We start from the raw sequence: 20,716 nt of genomic DNA, 5'->3' as shown, positions 1-20,716 counted from the left end.
ATCAAAATTGGCGAGAGGGTGTAGGTTGAGGCCAAACAGCTGGTGAGATTTTGTGTCGCTGCACCCTTGAACTCTCCTGAACTCTCCTATTATATTTCATACTAGAAAACTGTCTAGCTATACTCCTTGGTCTCTCCTGCTCACTTATGATAAGTATTGGACACTAGTTTTGCCGTTTAGTTTAGCTGTTAAGTATACACAAAGTTTTTACAGTTGAAGATTGTTAATTTTATTTACAACAGTATATACTCTCTAAAATGTTCATAATACTATGTATTATGTTTTGTCATGTCTACATATAAGCTAATGTGCCCAACTCAGTGATTTTTGCTCCACTAGATACAGCATACTCTCTCTTTATGTGCCTGCTTATAATTACACTGATAACATGTTTATAATACTATGTGTTATGTTTTGTCATATCTATATATACGCTAATGTGCCCAACTCAGTGATTTTTGATCCTCTGGATATAGCATACTGCAGGATTTAGGTTAATTTGTTTAGACTGTGCCATATTTATAGCTTGGCCATGCTTCTGTATTGTATTTAAGTGGCCCAAGGCGTGAGGTTGGGCTTCTCATGCTTTTCATATCTTTATCTGCATGTTTGTTACATCTCCATCATCCATATAGCAGTGTAATCACCGCTAGGTCTAGGCGGAGGCCCATACCCCACGTGACTGAAGACCCTGCTTGTCAAAAGCCCTTATCCTTTTGTTACGCCCATAGTTGCAGTATAACCACATGTCTTAGAGGAAACATTTTGTAAAGGTATCCATAATTGGCTCTTAGACTTAGGACCCCCCTATTATATATTATATTTTATATTTTATCTTTGCGGTCCAGCTTTGTGCTAAACGTGTTTATTGTTTCAGCACTGATCATTGATCTTAGCCAGCAGAGTATTGATTCTATATACCCAATCTGTCTTCTTTATATATTGACCCTCGCAGTATATAGATCATTGGATTCAATCTCTCATCCCATTCCCATGTTAGACTTTTGAGCTAGTACCATTGATATTAACCCAAGGGGGTTGGGCTGCCAGCGACCGGGGCAGCAAAACCCTCTTTCCAACTATTTTAACTAGGTGCAAGCCCTTAACTATCATTGGGAGTTTGGAGGCGTATAACTACTCACAAATAAAGCTGGCTTTACTTTAGTATTCTTATTACAACTCCTGAACTTCTAGAAATTAATACACGCACAACTCAATTTTCTATTATATTTAAATTCCCACCTCCCCCCCTCCCCACCCCCCATAATAAACCTCCCAATCTGGGAGAACTAACTACGCGGCTTATCTTGCCCATGCCGCACTATAATTATTATATCGTACCTACATATCATAGTATATTATTTTAGCAAAGGAATGGTGCCTCCATGGCAGCTATTGGTTGAAATATTACCTACCAGTCTATTTTAGGATACTATATTATGTTTTATATCTTACATCGTACCTACATATCCTACTATGTTCTCTAATCATTGTATGTAAAAATAACTGAGGTTCCAGTCTTTCGCTTGGTGTTACATGTGATGAGAATGTAACCTATCTCTATGTATGCAGAATCATTATACTGTATTTTATATGTTTGTCTTAGGATATGTTCCTCCTCTTGTGTTGTATTATTTTCGCACAACCTCAATAAAAAAAAAAAAAAAAAAAAAAATAGCAGACATATATGGCTTTGGCATTGCTTTTTGGTAATTAGAAGGCCGCTAAATGCCGCTGCGCACCACACGTGTATTATGCCCAGCAGTGCAGGGGTTAATTAGGGAGCTTGTAGGGAGCTTGTAGGGTTAATTTTAGCTTTAGTCTAGTGTAGCAGACAACCCAAAGTATTGATCTAGGCCCATTTTAGTATATTACATGCCACCATTTCACCGCCAAATGCGATCAAATAAAAAAAAAAGTTCCCTTTTTCACAAACTTTTTGTTTCTCACTGAAATTATTTACAAACAGCTTGTGCAATTATGGCATAAATGGTTGTAAATTTTTCTCTGTGATCCCCTTTGTTCAGAAATAGCAGACACATATGGCTTTGGCGTTGCTTTTTGGTACTTAGGCCGCTAAATGCGCATCACACGTATTATGGCTAGCAGTGAAGGGGTTAATTAGGTAGCTTGTAGGGAGCTTGCAGGGTTAATTTTAGCTTTAGTGTAGAGCTTAGCCTCCCACCTGAAACATCAGACCCCCTGATCCCTCCCAAACAGCTCTCTTCCCTCCCCCACCCCACAATTGTCCCCGCCATCTTAAGTACTGGCAGAAACTCTGCCAGTACTAAAATAAAAGCTATATTTGGGCTTTTTTTTTAAAAAAGAAAAGGCATATTTACATATGCTGCTCTGTAGGACCCCCCTTTAGCCCCCAACCTGACTGATCCCCCACCAAACAGCTCTCTAACTCTCCCCCTCTGTCTTAATGGCCGCCATCTTGGGTACTGGCAGCTGTCTGCCAGTACCCAGTTTAAAATAAAATTGCTTATATTTTTTCATTTTTTCCCCTTTTCTGTAGTGTAGCTCCCTGCCCCACCAAAGACCAACCCCCCACCCCCTCCAAGAAACATTCGATTTATATATTTTTTAAATTAAAATACCCTTTTCTCAAACTTTTCACACTTTGATTTTCTGTAGTGTAGCGTTCCCACCCGCTCCCGCCCCGTGCACGCGCCCGCCCGCCGCCCCCCCCGTGCACGCGCGCGCCCGTGCGCGCCCCCATCGGCCCTGCCCCCGATCCCGCCCCTCTCTACATTACCCGGCCCATCGATGGCCGCCCACCCGCCTCCCAAGTCGGCTCCCACCCACCAACGATACCGGCCATCGATGTCCGGTGCAGAGAGGGCCACGGAGTGGCTCTCTCTGCATCGGATGGCCATCTAGAGTTATTGCAGGATGCCTCCATATCGAGGCATCACTGCAATAACCGGAAAGCAGCTGGAAGCGAGCAGGATCGCTTCCAGCTGCTTTCCACACCGAGGACGTGCAGGGTACGTCCTCAGGCGTTAACTGCCTTTTTTTTTAGGACGTACCCTGCACGTCCTCGGTCGTTAAGGGGTTAACAAAGGTCTCATATTTATGGGAGACAAATGGGTAGAGGACTCTGCCAAGAGTTGCACTCTTGTAAATCAGCTCTCATAAAGGTGATCTACAAAGACAGCTGGGTTCATAGACTTACAAACTAAGGGGGTTCAAGAGGATGACAAAAGGAGGAGAGAAGCTCAGACAAGAAAAGGTTAGCGTATATTGTATGCATCCTAGAAAACTAGGGGAGAGTCTTGCGGAACGAGGCAGAGAGTGCCACTAGGGGCCAATCTGGCGAAGTCTTGTAGACGGAAATATGAAGAGGTAACCAGAGAGGAGGTGGAAGGAGGTTGTGAGTAGAGCCAAGGAGACAGGAGGAAGAGTATCTGGAGACAAGGTCTGAGATATAGGGGGGGAGCAGTGTTATGGAGAGGCTTGAATGTCATAGTTAGGATTTTGTAATTTATTGTGTAAGCTAGAGGAATCCAGTGAAGGAATTGGCAGAGAGGTGCAGCAGATTAGGAGTGTAAGGAAGATCAGCTTGTCAGGGGCATTCATTATTGTTTGTAAAGGAGATAGATGCCAGATAGGGAGACCAGAGAGGATGGAATTGCAATAGTCAAGGCGGGAAATGATGACGGAGTGAATTAAAATCTTAGTTGTGTCTTGTGTGAGGAAGTGGCACATTTTAGAAATGTTTTAAGGTAAAAACAATAGGAATTGGCCAAAGTCTGTATGTGAGGAGTGAAAGAAAAGTTATGTCAAGTGTGACCCAAGACATTAGGCATGTGGGGACAACAGTTATAGAAAGTTGGGAGATAGAGATTTTGGAAGAAGGGGGGAAATAAGAAACAGTTTTGGAGAGATTTAGCTTAAGGTAGTGAGAGGACATGCAGGATGAAATATTAGAACGACAGTGACACAAGTTATCAAGGAAGGGGATAGATGTGGTGCAGAGAGCTAGATTTAGGTGTCATCGGCATACAAATGTTATTGAAACCGTTGGGATTTTATTAAGGAACATTAGGATGACGTATTCATTGAGAAAAGGATACCAAGAGACCTAAACAAAATTCATACAAAAAAGTAAATTGGAAAGTTGCTTAAAATGTCATGTTCTATCTGATCCATTTATGTTTAATTTTGACTTTACTGTACGTTTAATGACTTCATTGTGAGCTGAGTGAAAATAAATGTTTAACAGATCCAATCAAATTCAAAGTGAAATGAAATGAACTTCTGCTGCTGTAATGTGATCAGGGTAAAAACACAATTGTGACGCCTTTGTAGATGGCTGAAAGTTATTATCTTTTTAGTCTGTCATTTTAAATCTAGCGGCCAGACAAAAAAAATGTAAACCACCAATGTAAACCCTCTGTTGGTAGTCAAGAGACACAACTCTTTTTAACCCCTTAATGACACAGAGGTGCCCTGTACATTGCAGGTCCCTAAAGTGATATGAAACCCAAAAATGTTCTTTTGTGAATCATAGCAGGAAATAGTGCTGCCCTCTAGTGGTCTTGCAAATGGATAGCATTATTGCAAAACCGCTGCCATATAGTGCTCCAGACACGTACACACTCCTGAGCTTACATCCCTGCTATTCAACTAAATGAACCAAGAGAAAAAATAATGATAATAGAAGTAAATTAGAAAGTTGTGTAAAATGATGTGCTCTCTCTCACTGGTTTTCAAACCTGTCTTTGAGGATATCAGTAACCATGGTTATTTTACCTGCTCTCACCCAAGGTAATCCTGAAAACCTGGCCTGTTGGGGAGGCCTGAGAGCAGGTTTGAAAACCAGTGATCTATCTGAATCATGAAAGACACATTTTGGTTCTTATGTCCCTCTTAGGGTTTATTTACTCACTCCTAGAGCCATCGGGGTCTAACGTGGCCATGCTATTTAACCCCTTCAAAGAAAAAAGACAGCTGATGTAGCCTGTATGTCAAGGGGTTAAAACAAAAAAAAACACTAAGACATTGCAAATATCCCTCTTTTAGATAAAACAAAGATACAACTAATCTAATGTCCTTTAAACCTACATTTCGCAGCCTGTAATTTAGGTCTAGCGAACAAAACAATTTTCTTCACATAGATAAGAACTAAGCTTGGGCTTTTGCAGACTTTAGGCAAATCCTCATTCTTTCGTTCTGGGGCCTCTTTTCTGGGGCTTTGGCTGTACGGAGTTAAAATTGGTCACAAAGTATGTGCACTGCGGTAGCCCCAGGCTGAGAGGACAGAAAGGGAATTTGCCTTGTGGAACTCTCAGCTATTCAAGGCTACATGTGAAGTCCTGACACGTGATTAATAGATCGGTAGAAAAAGAGGCTCTCACAAGCTAATGATTTTTCAATCTTTAATCAGACTCTCACTGGCAGTAGCTAGCAAACTTGCTTAACTATGTATCCTTTGGATCAAGGCCAGAGGTGGGAATATTACAGAAACTTTGTCCTAAAAAGCTTCACAGAATACCCCAGGCTTGGTATTGATATTCTTCAAAGAGCATCATTTTGTGAGGAATGCAAATTAAAAGTCTGCCAAACCCAAGGACATATCACTTTACTACTAAAGAAATCAATCTGCACCAGCAAAGTGACTCTAGAAAAAGGTGCATATCTAATCACAAACAGGGGCTGCGTATTTTCACAGACTTGCAGTTTGGGTTATATTCAAATTTGTCATTTCAGTTTGGGTTTTATAATAAGCATTGTCATTTATCAAAAGTTTAAAAACAGCTGCAATATGTATGACATGAAAATGGTAACTGCTTTTATTTTTAACATATATAAAGTAAAATGTAAAAATTAAAAAAAATAGCCATGCATAGATTTTGTTTTCTCGTTGCTGCAGAACAATGCAAATATCTTATTACTGTATAACCATCTAGTTGTGGACACTTATAAAAGGGAGGTAATAATCTTGTTTTTCTTTTATGTGATTTAAAGGGACACTGTACTCAAACATGTTTTATTAGCCATAAGAATAAATAGCATTTAAACATGTAGCCATGTTTGTCTGAAGAAAATATGCAGTAAAAACTGTTTAAATGTAAACTAATATATTGGTATCCGCTGTGCAATTCCTACTAATGTTCATTGGCTAATAGTTACATTATACAAATGATGAGTGAGTATTAGCAGGAAGTACATTTGAACCAATGAACATTAACAGGAAGTGCCTATCAACCAATGAGCATTTATATACATATACAACTGATAAAGCTGAATTCAATTCAAATGTATAAAGCTTTATTTTATATTGTTTCATATTTGTTTAGTGCATAAAAGAAAATGAGTAGTACATTGCAAAATATCTGATACATATTTAAATGCATTTAAAACTGTAATTTTATTAGCAAAATGTGCACAGTTTTTGCAGACCAGGTAAAAACCCTCTGTAAACCCTCATTTAGGTTTAGCTTCTTTGCCACAGTCAAGTGAGGACATATATAAATAAGCTATTTTATTAATCAAAAAATCACTGTGTTGAGCATTGTCAGGGTCCTGCATTTCACAGGATTAAAGAGACATAAACCCCCAAAAATGTCTTTCATGATTCAGAAAGGATGTTAAAAAAACAAACAAAAAAAACATACCAATTTATTTCTGTTATCTGTATTTTTGTTGAAAAGCTTAGCTAGGTAGGCTCAGTAGCAACAATGCACTACTGGGAGTTGGCTGCTGATAAGTGGTTGCACATATTTGTCTATTGTCATTGGCTCATCCAGTGTGTTCAGCTAGCTCCCAGTAGTGCATTGCTGCTTCTTTAACATAACATACCAAGAGAATGAAGCACATTTCATAATAGAAGAGAATTGGAACGCTTTATATATAAGTAACATTTTACAATGATAACTGCAGCTTTATTTTGTCAAATGAGTATATTGTTTTATGTTTATTCTTTTCACTGATTTCCCTGTCCTCCAGAACAAAAGAACCCCTGCTAACCAATCACAAACTAATATTCAGATAGAGCACAAACTCTGTTTGCTCATGTGCAGACGGGGGTAGCCTGCCCTCTTGCATTCTCTTAAGGAGGTTTAGCACTAATTCAACTTGGTTACTATTGCAAAGAATGATTTGCCTACCATGATTGTTGATGCAAAACTGACAATCCACCTTTTAAAAGCATGTGACACCATAAAAGCTTAGGGAGGTAGGGAAAAGTAAACAAAAGCTTGCATAAATTGTCTTAAAGTATTAATTAACCCAAGCCTTCATGGGAGAAAGTGAAACGAACACATATTTTAGATGTATTTTACAACAAAAGGCTGCAAAATAAATAATTAATGTATTTTGCAATAATGTTTTACTTGCAATAATGAAACATTTTATGTGTTGTTGAGATAGATATATATATTTAAATTTAAAAAGTTTTTTTTATTATTATGTATATTTTTATAGGTTTTGAATTACATGCCCCTTTAAAATTAAAATATATAAGCATATATGTGCTTACATTTTGTGATCTTCTTTTATAGGTACTAGAAGAACGAATGAAATTGGAGTGTAAATGTCATGGGGTCTCCGGTTCCTGTACTACAAAGACATGCTGGACCACCTTGCCTAAATTTCGTGAAATTGGATATATTTTAAAGGAAAAATACAATGATGCTGTTCACGTCGAGGTAGTAAGAGCCAACCGTCTAAGGCAACCTACTTTCCTCAGGGTTAAAAAAGTTAAGATCTACCAGAAGCCAATGGAAACTGACCTGGTATATATAGAACGTTCACCCAACTACTGTGAGGAGGATAGCACAACTGGCAGCGTGGGGACGCAGGGGCGGCTTTGTAACCGCACTTCTCCCCACACAGATGGTTGTGACCTGATGTGTTGTGGGAGAGGTTACAACACTCACCAATACACCAAGGTGTGGCAGTGCAACTGTAAATTCCATTGGTGCTGCTTTGTGAAATGCAACACCTGTAGCGAAAGGACAGAAGTGTTTACGTGCAAATAACGTGCACCGGTGCTCACCTGTAACAAAACACGACTGGACAACTGTAGCGTCATTTTGCACACTACTTAATTTTCTTAGGTGGAGAAAATTACAATCTCCTTCAAGGCCAACAAGGGGCGTTTTCATTGTTTGCTGTCATGTGGTATGCAAGGAACACTGAAACCCTACAAGCATTGAGAGGGTTAAAGAATTGGCTTCCTTTCGTGTTTCTTGCATAAACACAAATATCGGTAACATAGATATTTTAACTTACGCATATCACCGAAGCTGACCAGATATTTTTAAATAATGGAACAAAGCAACATTTTTTTTATAAAGGAACTTAAAGGACTGCCAAGGAGGGACCAAAATGAAAATACAAACTCAATTATTGGTTAAAAGAAATAAGTTCAGTTTATATTTACCAGTTACACTGGAACTATTTTAATGGACATTAAAAAATAATTATTATTATTTATGTTTTAATAGTATGAACAAATTCTGAGCACTAACGGGTAGCTTGTATCTTAATTCTGTACTAAATGTAAATGTATACTGTAGATGTCTGACTTATCTTGTATATGGTTATTTCTAACTATTTCAGTGCTACTGAGCTCTTGCGATAAATGGGCCTAAACTTTTATATATTTTATATTTATATATATGTGTGTATATATATATATATATATATATATATATATATATATATATATATATATATATATATATATATAATGTGTTTCTTTTATATTACAACAGAAATATTATATTGAACTTTCAGAATTATAAAGCTATTTCGACTCTCCTAACTGAAGCAATACATACATAGTTTTTTTTTTTTAGTTCTTTCAATCACAAACACAGTTCTATCTCAGATCTCACATACCATGCTTAAAGGGACAGTTTACTCAAAAATGTCTCCCCTTTAATTTGTTCCCAATGATCCACTTTACCTGCTAGAGTGTATTAAATTGTTTACAAGTATTTCCATTACCCTTATATTGGCATATTAAATAGTTTATTTAGCCTGTGGTATCCCCACCCATCCTGAAAGTGTTTGGCCTCAAGGCCAAGCTGTCTAAACACAGCCAGTAGAATAAATTACGCTCCCAGTGGGTTTTAGAAGAGATAAGGTAATAAAATGTTAACTTTCCATTGTTCTCTCCAACTATTGGTGATTGGTTTATGGACAGATATAAGATAAAGAAGCATGTATATGTACACAATGTGATAAAGTAATGAGATCTGATTATACCTACAAGCTCAGCCCATTTTATTAGGTTGTGGCTTCAAAACACAAAATCAGCTCATTCATATACACAGCAAATCTCATACATTTTATACTCTGCAGCTGGTAAAAAAGTAATTGGAAACACATTAAGGGAAAAACAATTTTATAGTATACTGTCCCTTTAAGGCTGGAGAACAAGTTTCTATTTCTTTCTGCTGCAAATGTAGCAAAATATGTATCAGTCATTGGAAAATCTGTGGATTTTTTTCTATGATAAATTTGGTGCTGTTTATTTTTTTAATATGTAGTTTTTTGGAGAGCAGAAATGTTTTCAGTAATACTTCTAATTCCTATCATATATATGAAAGGGTTTTTTTGCATTAAAAATGAGTGCTTTTTAGTCTAATAAGAAGGAAAGTAGGAAAAAAAATCTTTTTAGAACCCTTTGTGAAACTAATCAATTACTCGAAGAAGAAAGAAAAGAAAGGAAGGAAAGAAAGAAAAAAACAAAAAACAAAAAAACCAGGGGACAAATTTCCATTATGAATATTTTCTATCATATGCCTAATTAAATTTTAAAAAACACCCAGTTCACAAAAACAGAGAAAAAAAATAATACAAATATGTTCCTTTTTATCACACACTGCAAAAAGTCTGCTAAAATATTACACATTGTTTCCAAGAGTTTTCTGCAGCCTATCAGGACATAGAATATTATATTGATTGCACAGCTTTTATCTGATTGAGAAAAACAAGGCACTTAAAGGGACAGTCAACACCAGAATTTATGTTGTTTTAAAAGATAGATAATCTCTTTATTACCCATCCCCCAGTTTTGCATAACCAACAGTTATATTAATATACTTTTACCTCTATGATTACCTTGTTTATAAGTCTCTTCTGACAGCCCCCTGATCACATGACATTCTATTTATTATCTATTGACTTTCATTTTAGCCAATTAGTGCAGTGTCTGTCACAATCCACGGGCATGATCACAATGTTATCTATATGGTTTGCATGAACTAGCTCTCCCCTGTTGTGAAAAGCAAATAAAAAAGCATGTGATAAGAGGCGGCCTTCAAGGGCTTAGAAATTATCATATGAGCCTTACTAGGTTTAACTTCCAACTAAGAATACAAAGAGAACAAAGCAAGATTGGTGATAAAAGTAAATAGGAAAGTTGTTTAAAATTACATGCCCTATTTGAAACATGAAAGTTTTTTTTTTGGACTTGACTGTCCCTTTTTAACTACACAAATGTTGGAATGGCAGGAGCAATATCTGCATGTGATGCAAAGTAACAACAAAACAAGAAAAAAAGAAAAGAAACAAAACCTTTATTGGACTTCAGATTACTAGTTTTTATGCAAAAAAATAAATGGGGGAAAAAAAATAAGAAAAAAACTTTATTGTTCAAATCTCAACTTATATGAACACATGATGCAAAATGCTGTATTTCTGTAACTTTTCAATGAGGTTTACTAAGAAAATATTTTATTCCACAGAGCCCAGTCATTAAAGCATCTTGTAATATACTGACTAGATCTACAGTTTGATTAATATTTTGGATATTTAAAAGTAATCACACTGTTAAATAGCTAATACATTTTCTAATACATTTTTATTGTATATTTATCATATTTTATTTTGTCTCACTTCATTATTGGAAAGCTTGTGAACTTTTCAAAAATAAGAGAAATGTTGAAACCACCAACATTCATGTGTCTCAGAATTCATTCTTTTGTGATGAATAGGCTTCAAAGAATAAAATACGGTAAAACTTACCTGACTATTTTCCATAAATGTTTTTTTTTTCTTTGTTGCTTAATTGTAACAAAAATGGTCAACATTTTTAAAATTTATTTATTTTTTAATTGAGAAAAAAAAAAATGCTTCCAATTAAGAAAAAAAGGCTTGCCAGTTACGCAGCTTTCCTACCCAACAACAAAATGTATTCCTCTGAATGCTGTTTAAAGATGCTAATTATCTTAAAGACCATTTGTAACTGGTTAAACCTTTAGACCCGTCTGTTAATTGAGATTACCCAGATGCTTTACTGGGACAGTTTTAGCAAAATAATAAAAAAAAATACCTGACTCAAATAAATTATTTTATTCAGGTGTGTGCTCATTTTTGTTAATGGTTTTCTTTTTCATAAATATATAACCATTTTATTCAATAAATAAGGGGGGGGGATACAAGCAATTGTTTTTCACATTCAAAATATCAGTTGTATTTAATGATAAGATTATATTGACAATATAGATCTCAACATCAGTTTGACAACAGATCTAAATGGTTCACTATGTGTAAACTTATTCACCGTGCTACTGCCAGGTTAGCAATCAAGCACTGGGCAGTCTTATTTGTTTTAAGCTATTATGTAACAAGAACTTTTTAAACTCTGTCCTAAGTCAATGCACAATGAACACAACAGAGTTATGAAGATGAGCCCCGTTCTTTAGATACTTTGTTAAAAACAAACAAACAAAAAAAAAAAAACATGATAGAATAGCCGTGGATTTGATATAATGGAGAAAGTAAGAGAGTGTATCACAGATGTATTTTTAAGACTGCACATACTGTATAGTGTCAGCATCATGTGTTGTCCTCAGGAAGGGATAGCTATAGCTCATGTCCTGCAGATAGGCAATAAAGAACTCTTAAAGGGACACTAAAGTCAAAATTAAACTTTCATTATTCAGATTATTCTTTCTCGCATCATTGAGGGGCATGTGGCCCCCTCAATGGAAAAGAGGACATTATATTAAGGTGAATATGGCAGTGTTCTAACATCTTACACATCCGTTAAGAAATATGGGATGAAACTATGCCTGTATCTCACCCAGAAATAAACCAATGCACCTGAGAGACCACTATAATAAGACAATCTCGAATCTCAAATGACTTGACACTCTAGCTAACCTGTAGTCAGAGTCATTTTTTTTTAACCAATCATGCACAAGGTAGAGAACAGTGTATCTCAACAATATCTAAACCCATACATCTGTGAGGCCTCTAATAAAAATGAGTAGAAAACATTTTTCCAAATGAAAGCTAACATGACTTTTAGATATAATATAGTTGATTACAAAAATGGAGAATATTCGGTCGACTAGACACTAAGCTTAATGATATAAAAGAGAATTGGCCAAGTAGACTGTGCAGCTCTCTCTCCCAAAATGAATTAACACAGTTGATTTTGTTGATTATGATGATAATTTCTTCCCACTACACTGGAAATCTGATGTGAATGCCCATGTTCAGCCTTCATCTTTTTATTTTATTTTTTGTCTTGAACCTTTTCTTGATATTCTTTCCTTTTTTAAACCATTTTTTGTGAGAGTATTTTTAGGTCAGTTAGTAACAGTTATAAATATGTCACTAGAGTGTGCAAAAAAAGACTGTATGGAATATTGCAGTGTTAAAACTGGGGTCTGCACTTTCCCTTTTAACAGGAAGCCCACTATTGTCAGAGCCAAAGGGATATTAAACACAAAATAAATGCTAGATAGAATGATGCACTCAAAGAAAAGATTAGTCTGAGAATAACATGTAGATGTTTTTTTAAAAGTTTATTTGGCTGTTTAAATATTTACAAAATAAGTGTAAAGTTTAGAGTCTTTAAAACAATGGGAGCTGCCATGTTGTAAGGTCACCTTCTCTGCTGTGGCCAATTAGAGACAGTTATATATAGGTCACTAGAGTGAGCAGCCAATGGCTGTGTGCAATATAACAGTGTTCTGCACTTCCATTTCTAACAGGAACTGAAAAGCTCACAATTTCAGAATGGAATTACAGGAAAAGTGGGCAAAATAAATAATGAAAGTATATTGCAGAGTTCTTTTTATATCTACAATTTATCACTTTATATTACCATCTCAAAGTGTTTGATGTCCCTTTAAATTGCAGCGAACGGGGACAAAATGAATAATGAAAGCATAACGCAAAGTTGGTTTACTACATATGATTAAACCTTTTATATCTCAATCTTAAAGTGTTTAATGTCCCTTTAATGACATGGCTTCTGACTTGCCTGCAAAGATAACTAGGGCAGACTTTTACTGTGTTTGTGTGGGGAGGTGGGCTTTATTAAGTTGACTTATCTTTATTAGACACTCTACAAACATGGTTTTCTACATATTTTCCCTCCTTTACATCTGCTATTGCTGAATACAGAATGCACGCTTGAGGGTAATTTTCATTTTGGGCAGAATTTTCTTTCATTTGTACTATTTAATTTATGTGAATGTTGTTAAGAAGCTATGAATAAATATAATGTAGCTTTTTATCTAATTTATACTGCAGTCATTATTTGTGCTAAAGGTTATGTCATAGTTCCAGCTTATTTATATATGACTACTTTGATCTAGAGTAACTGATGTAAATTTTACAGACATACTGAAAATATCCAAATAGACATTATTAGAGTTAAATGGGCTAGCGGTATTGTGACTAAAATTTTGACTATTTGGATAATTACTATCTTATTTTATATAAATAATCTTAAAAGACTCTTGCCTGCAGAATAGTATTTATTTTCTAATGTAGGAAAGGCCAGACAAATAAAAACTAATTAGCCTGTTCAATAACTACAGGTGAGGGTTGTCATGCTAATGTCATGAGAGGGTGAACTGGGAAGTGAGGGGGTCATGCTGATGTCATGAGAGGGTGAACTGGGAAGTGAGGGGGTCATGCTGATGTCATGAGAGGGTGAACTGGGAAGTGAGGGGGTCATGCTGATGTCATGAGAGGGTGAACTGGGAAGTGAGGGGGTCATGCTGATGTCATGAGAGGGTGCACTGGGAGGTGAGGGGGTCATGCTGATGCCATGAGAGGGTGCACTGGGAGGTGAGGGGGTCATGCTGATGTCATGAGAGGTAACACTGGGAGGTGAGGGGGTCATGCTGATGTCATGAGAGGTAACACTAGGAGGTGAGGGGGTCATGCTGATGTCATGAGAGGTAACACTGGGAGGTGAGGGGGTCATGCTGATGTCATGAGAGGGTGCACTGGGAGGTGAGGGGGTCATGCTGATGTCATGAGAGGGTGAACTGGGAGGTGAGGGGGTCATGCTGATGTCATGAGAGGTAACACTGGGAGGTGAGGGGGTCATGCTGATGTCATGAGAGGGTGCACTGGGAGGTGAGGGGGTCATGCTGATGTCATGAGAGGGTGCACTGGGAGGTGAGGGGGTCATGCTGATGTCATGAGAGGGTGCACTGGGAGGTGAGGGGGTCATGCTGATGTCATGAGAGGTAACACTGGGAGGTGAGGGGGTCATGCTGATGTCATGAGAGGATGCACTGGGAGGTGAGGGGGTCATGCTGATGTCATGAGAGGTAACACTGGGATGTGAGGGGGTCATGCTGATGTCATGAGAGGGTGCACTGGGAGGTGAGGGGGTCATGCTGATGCCATGAGAGGGTGCACTGGGAGGTGAGGGGTGTCATGCTGATGTCATGAGAGGGTGCACTGGGAGGTGAGGGGGTCATGCTGATGTCATGAGAGGTAGCACTGGGAGGTGAGGGGGTCATGCTGATGTCATGAGAGGTAGCACTGGGAGGTGAGGGGGTCATGCTGATGTCATGAGAGGGTGCACTGGGAGGTGAGGGGGTCATGCTGATGTCATGAGAGGTAGCACTGGGAGGTGAGGGGGTCATGCTGATGTCATGAGAGGGTGCACTGGGAGGTGAGAGGGTCATGCTGATATCATGAGAGATAGCACTGGGAGGTGAGGGGGTCATGCTGATGTCATGAGAGGGTGCACTGGGAGGTGAGGGGTGTCATGCTGATGTCATGAGAGGGTGCACTGGGAGGTGAGGGGTGTCATGCTGATGTCATGAGAGGGTGCACTGGGAGGTGAGGGGGTCATGCTAATGTCATGAGAGGTAACACAGGGAGGTGAGGGGGTCATGCTGATGTCATGAGAGGGTGCACTGGGAGGTGAGGGGTGTCATGCTAATGTCATGAGAGGTAACACAGGGAGGTGAGGGTTGTCATGCTGATGTCATGAGAGGTAGCACTGGGAGGTGAGGGGGTCATGCTGATGTCATGAGAGGGTGCACTGGGAGGTGAGGGGTGTCATGCTGATGTCATGAGAGATAGCACTGGGAGGTGAGGGTGTCATGCTAATGTCATGAGAGGTAACACAGGGAGGTGAGGGTGTCATGCTGATATCATGAGAGGTAGCACTGGGAGGTGAGGGGGTCATGCTGATGTCATGAGAGGTAGCACTGGGAGGGGAGGGTGTCATGCTGATGTCATGAAAGGTAGCACTGGGAGGTGAGGGGTGTCATGCTGATGTCATGAGAGGGAGCCCTGAGAGGTTAAGGGTGTCATGTTGATGTCATGAGAGGTAGCACTGGGAGGTGAGGGGTGTCATGCTGATGTCATGAGAGGCAGCACAGGGAGGTGAGAGGTGTCCTGTTGATGTCATGAGAGTTAGCACAGGGAGGTGAGAGGTGTCCTGTTGATGTCATGAGAGGTAGCACTGGGAGGTGAGAGGTGTCCTGTTGATGTCATGAGAGGTAGCACTGGGAGGTGAGAGGTGTCCTGTTGATGTCATGAGAGGTAACACAGGGAGGTGAGGGGGTCATGCTTATGTCATGAGAGGTAGCACTGGGAGGTGAGGGGTGTCATGCTGATGTCATGAGAGGGTGCACTGGGAGGTGAGGGGGTCATGCTGATGTCATGAGAGGGTGCACTGGGAGGTGAGGGGGTCATGCTGATGCCATGAGAGGGTGCACTGGGAGGTGAGGGGGTCATGCTGATGTCATGAGAGGGTGCACAGGGAGGTGAGGGGGTCATGCTGATGCCATGAGAGGGTGCACTGGGAGGTGAGGGGGTCATGCTGATGTCATGAGAGATAACACTGGGAGGTGAGGGGGTCATGCTGATGTCATGAGAAGTAACACTGGGAGGTGAGGGGGTCATGCTGATGTCATGAGAGGGTGAACTGGGAGGTGAGGGGGTCATGCTGATGTCATGAGAGGGTGCACTGGGAGGTGAGGGGGTCATGCTGATGTCATGAGAGGGTGAACTGGGAGGTGAGAGGTGTCCTGTTGATGTCATGAGAGGTAGCACTGGGAGGTGAGGGGGTCATGCTGATGTCATGAGAGGTAGCACTGGGAGGTGAGGGGGTCATGCTGATGTCATGAGAGGTAGCACTGGGAGGTGAGGGGGTCATGCTGATGTCATGAGAGGTAGCACTGGGAGGTGAGGGGTCATGCTGATGTCATGAGAGGTAGCACTGGGAGGTGAGGGGGTCATGCTGATGTCATGAGAGGTAGCACTGGGAGGTGAGGGGGTCATGCTGATGTCATGAGAGGTAACACTGGGAGGTGAGGGGGTCATGCTGATGTCATGAGAGGTAGCACTGGGAGGTGAGGGGGTCATGCTGATGTCATGAGAGGGTGAACTGGGAGGTGAGGGGGTCATGCTGATGTCATGAGAGGTAACACTGGGAGGTGAGGGGGTCATGCTGATGCCATGAGAGGGTGCACTGGGAGGTGAGGGTGTCATGCTGATGCCATGAGAGGGTGCACTGGGAGGTGAGGGGGTCATGCTGATGTCATGAGAGGTAACACTGGGAGGTGAGGGGGTCATGCTGATGTCATGAGAGGTAACACTGGGAGGTGAGGGGGTCATGCTGATGTCATGAGAGGGTACACTGGGAGGTGAGGGGGTCATGCTGATGTCATGAGAGGTAGCACTGGGAGGTGAGGGGTCATGCTGATGCCATGAGAGGTAACACTGGGAGGTGAGGGGGTCATGCTGATGTCATGAGAGGTAACACTGGGAGGTGAGGGGGTCATGCTGAGGTCATGAGAGGTAACACTGGGATGTGAGGGGGTCATGCTAATGTCATGAGAGGTAACACAGGGAGGTGAGGGGGTCATGCTGATGCCATGAGAGGGTGCACTGGGAGGTGAGGGGTGTCATGCTGATGTCATGAGAGATAGCACTGGGAGGTGAGGGGGTCATGCTGATGTCATGAGAGGGTGCACTGGGAGGTGAGGGTGTCATGCTGATGTCATGAGAGGGTGAACTGGGAGGTGAGGGTGTCATGCTGATATCATGAGAGGGTGCACTGGGAGGTGAGGGGGTCATGCTGATGTCATGAGAGGGTGCACTGGGAGGTGAGGGTGTCATGCTGATATCATGAGAGGGTGCACTGGGAGGATAGGGGTGTCATGCTGATGTCATGAGAGGGTGCACTGAGAAGTGAGGGGGTCATGCTGATGTCATGAGAGGGTGCACTGGGAGGTGAGGGGTCATGCTGATGCCATGAGAGGGTGCACTGGGAGGTGAGGGGGTCATGCTGATGTCATGAGAGGGTGCACTGAGAAGTGAGGGGGTCATGCTGATGTCATGAGAGGTAGCACTGGGAGGTGAGGGGGTCATGCTGATGCCATGAGAGGGTGAACTGGGAGGTGAGGGGGTCATGCTGATGTCATGAGAGGGTGCACTGAGAAGTGAGGGGGTCATGCTGATGTCATGAGAGGGTGCACTGAGAAGTGAGGGGGTCATGCTGATGCTATGAGAGGGTGCACTGGGAGGTGAGGGTGTCATGCTGATGTCATGAGAGGGTGCACTGAGAAGTGAGGGGGTCATGCTGATGTCATGAGAGGGTGCACTGAGAAGTGAGGGGGTCATGCTGATGCTTTGAGAGGGTGCACTGGGAGGTGAGGGGGTCATGCTGATGTCATGAGAGGGTGCACTGGGAGGTGAGAGGGTCATGCTGATGTCATGAGAGATAGCACTGGGAGGTGAGGGGGTCATGCTGATGTCATGAGAGGGTGCACTGGGAGGTGAGGGTGTCATGCTGATGTCATGAGAGGGTGAACTGGGAGGTGAGGGTGTCATGCTGATATCATGAGAGGGTGCACTGGGAGGTGAGGGGGTCATGCTGATGTCATGAGAGGGTGCACTGGGAGGTGAGGGTGTCATGCTGATATCATGAGAGGGTGCACTGGGAGGTGAGGGTGTCATGCTGATGTCATGAGAGGTAACACTGGGAGGTGAGGGGGTCATGCTGATATCATGAGAGGGTGCACTGGGAGGTGAGGGGTGTCATGCTGATGTCATGAGAGGGTGCACTGAGAAGTGAGGGGGTCATGCTGATGTCATGAGAGGGTGCACTGGGAGGTGAGGGGTCATGCTGATGTCATGAGAGGGTGCACTGAGAAGTGAGGGGGTCATGCTGATGTCATGAGAGGTAGCACTGGGAGGTGAGGGGGTCATGCTGATGCCATGAGAGGGTGAACTGGGAGGTGAGGGGGTCATGCTGATGTCATGAGAGGGTGCACTGGGAGGTGAGGTGGTCATGCTGATGTCATGAGAGGTAGCACTGGGAGGTGAGGGGTCATGCTGATGCCATGAGAGGGTGAACTGGGAGGTGAGGGGGTCATGCTGATGTCATGAGAGGGTGCACTGAGAAGTGAGGGGGTCATGCTGATGCTATGAGAGGGTGCACTGGGAGGTGAGGGGGTCATGCTGATGTCATGAGAGGGTGCACTGGGAGGTGAGGGGGTCATGCTGATGCCATGAGAGGGTGCACTGGGAGGTGAGGGGGTCATGCTGATGTCATGAGAGGTAACACTGGGAGGTGAGGGGGTCATGCTGATGTCATGAGAGGGTGCACTGGGAGGTGAGGGGGTCATGCTGATGTCATGAGAGGGTGCACTGGGAGATGAGGGGGTCATGCTGATGTCATGAGAGGGTGCACTGGGAGGTGAGGGGGTCATGCTGATGCCATGAGAGGGTGCACTGGGAGGTGAGGGGGTCATGCTGATGTCATGAGAGGTAACACTGGGAGGTGAGGGGGTCATGCTAATGTCATGAGAGGTAACACTGGGAGGTGAGGGGGTCATGCTGATGTCATGAGAGGTAACACTGGGAGGTGAGGGGGTCATGCTGAGGTCATGAGAGGTAACACTGGGATGTGAGGGGGTCATGCTAATGTCATGAGAGGTAACACAGGGAGGTGAGGGGGTCATGCTGATGCCATGAGAGGGTGCACTGGGAGGTGAGGGGTGTCATGCTGATGTCATGAGAGATAGCACTGGGAGGTGAGGGGGTCATGCTGATGTCATGAGAGGGTGCACTGGGAGGTGAGGGTGTCATGCTGATGTCATGAGAGGGTGAACTGGGAGGTGAGGGTGTCATGCTGATATCATGAGAGGGTGCACTGGGAGGTGAGGGGGTCATGCTGATGTCATGAGAGGGTGCACTGGGAGGTGAGGGTGTCATGCTGATATCATGAGAGGGTGCACTGGGAGGTGAGGGTGTCATGCTGATGTCATGAGAGGTAACACTGGGAGGTGAGGGGGTCATGCTGATATCATGAGAGGGTGCACTGGGAGGTGAGGGGTGTCATGCTGATGTCATGAGAGGGTGCACTGAGAAGTGAGGGGGTCATGCTGATGTAATGAGAGGGTGCACTGGGAGGTGAGGGGTCATGCTGATGCCATGAGAGGGTGCACTGGGAGGTGAGGGGGTCATGCTGATGTCATGAGAGGGTGCACTGAGAAGTGAGGGGGTCATGCTGATGTCATGAGAGGTAGCACTGGGAGGTGAGGGGGTCATGCTGATGCCATGAGAGGGTGAACTGGGAGGTGAGGGGGTCATGCTGATGTCATGAGAGGGTGCACTGGGAGGTGAGGGGGTCATGCTGATGTCATGAGAGGTAGCACTGGGAGGTGACGGGGTCATGCTGATGCCATGAGAGGGTGAACTGGGAGGTGAGGGGGTCATGCTGATGTCATGAGAGGGTGCACTGAGAAGTGAGGGGGTCATGCTGATGCTATGAGAGGGTGCACTGGGAGGTGAGGGGGTCATGCTGATGTCATGAGAGGGTGCACTGGGAGGTGAGGGGGTCATGGTGATGCCATGAGAGGGTGCACTGGGAGGTGAGGGGGTCATGCTGATGTCATGAGAGGTAACACTGGGAGGTGAGGGGGTCATGCTGATGTCATGAGAGGGTGCACTGGGAGGTGAGGGGGTCATGCTGATGTCATGAGAGGGTGCACTGGGAGGTGAGGGGGTCATGCTGATGTCATGAGAAGGTGCACTGGGAGGTGAGGGGGTCATGCTGATGCCATGAGAGGGTGCACTGGGAGGTGAGGGGGTCATGCTGATGTCATGAGAGGTAACACTGGGAGGTGAGGGGGTCATGCTGATGTCATGAGAGGTAACACTGGGAGGTGAGGGGGTCATGCTGATGTCATGAGAGGTAACACTGGGAGGTGAGGGGGTCATGCTGATGTCATGAGAGGGTGCACTGGGAGGTGAGGGTTGTCATGCTGATGTCATGAGAGGGTGCACTGGGAGGTGAGGGGGTCATGCTGATGTCATGAGAGGGTGAACTGGGAGGTGAGGGGGTCATGCTGATGTCATGAGAGGGTGCACTGGGAGGTGAGGGGGTCATGCTGATGTCATGAGAGGGTGAACTGGGAGGTGAGAGGTGTCCTGTTGATGTCATGAGAGGTAGCACTGGGAGGTGAGGGGG

At 42.8% G+C, this 20,716-nt stretch overlaps 1 protein-coding gene across 3 annotated transcripts in view; it reads left to right on the top strand.

Annotated features, from left to right (window-relative positions):
- The window catches only part of WNT7B (Wnt family member 7B), a 246,008-nt gene extending 237,392 nt beyond the window's left edge, over nucleotides 1-8,616 (top strand). For all 3 annotated transcript variants that reach the window (XM_053719011.1, XM_053719009.1, XM_053719010.1), the window contains one exon: nucleotides 7,512-8,616. In XM_053719011.1, the coding sequence (XP_053574986.1) occupies nucleotides 7,512-7,991 (480 nt within the window). In that variant the 3' untranslated portion in view covers nucleotides 7,992-8,616. The remainder of the gene's footprint in view (nucleotides 1-7,511) is intronic.
- The last annotated feature ends 12,100 nt before the right edge of the window (nucleotides 8,617-20,716 follow it).

This window comes from Bombina bombina, chromosome 6 (genome assembly GCF_027579735.1).
Source record: "Bombina bombina isolate aBomBom1 chromosome 6, aBomBom1.pri, whole genome shotgun sequence".
Classification (NCBI taxonomy): Eukaryota; Metazoa; Chordata; class Amphibia; order Anura; family Bombinatoridae; genus Bombina; species Bombina bombina.
The sequence above is the reverse complement of the archived record's forward strand: the minus strand, read 5'-3'. Positions and strand labels throughout refer to the sequence as shown.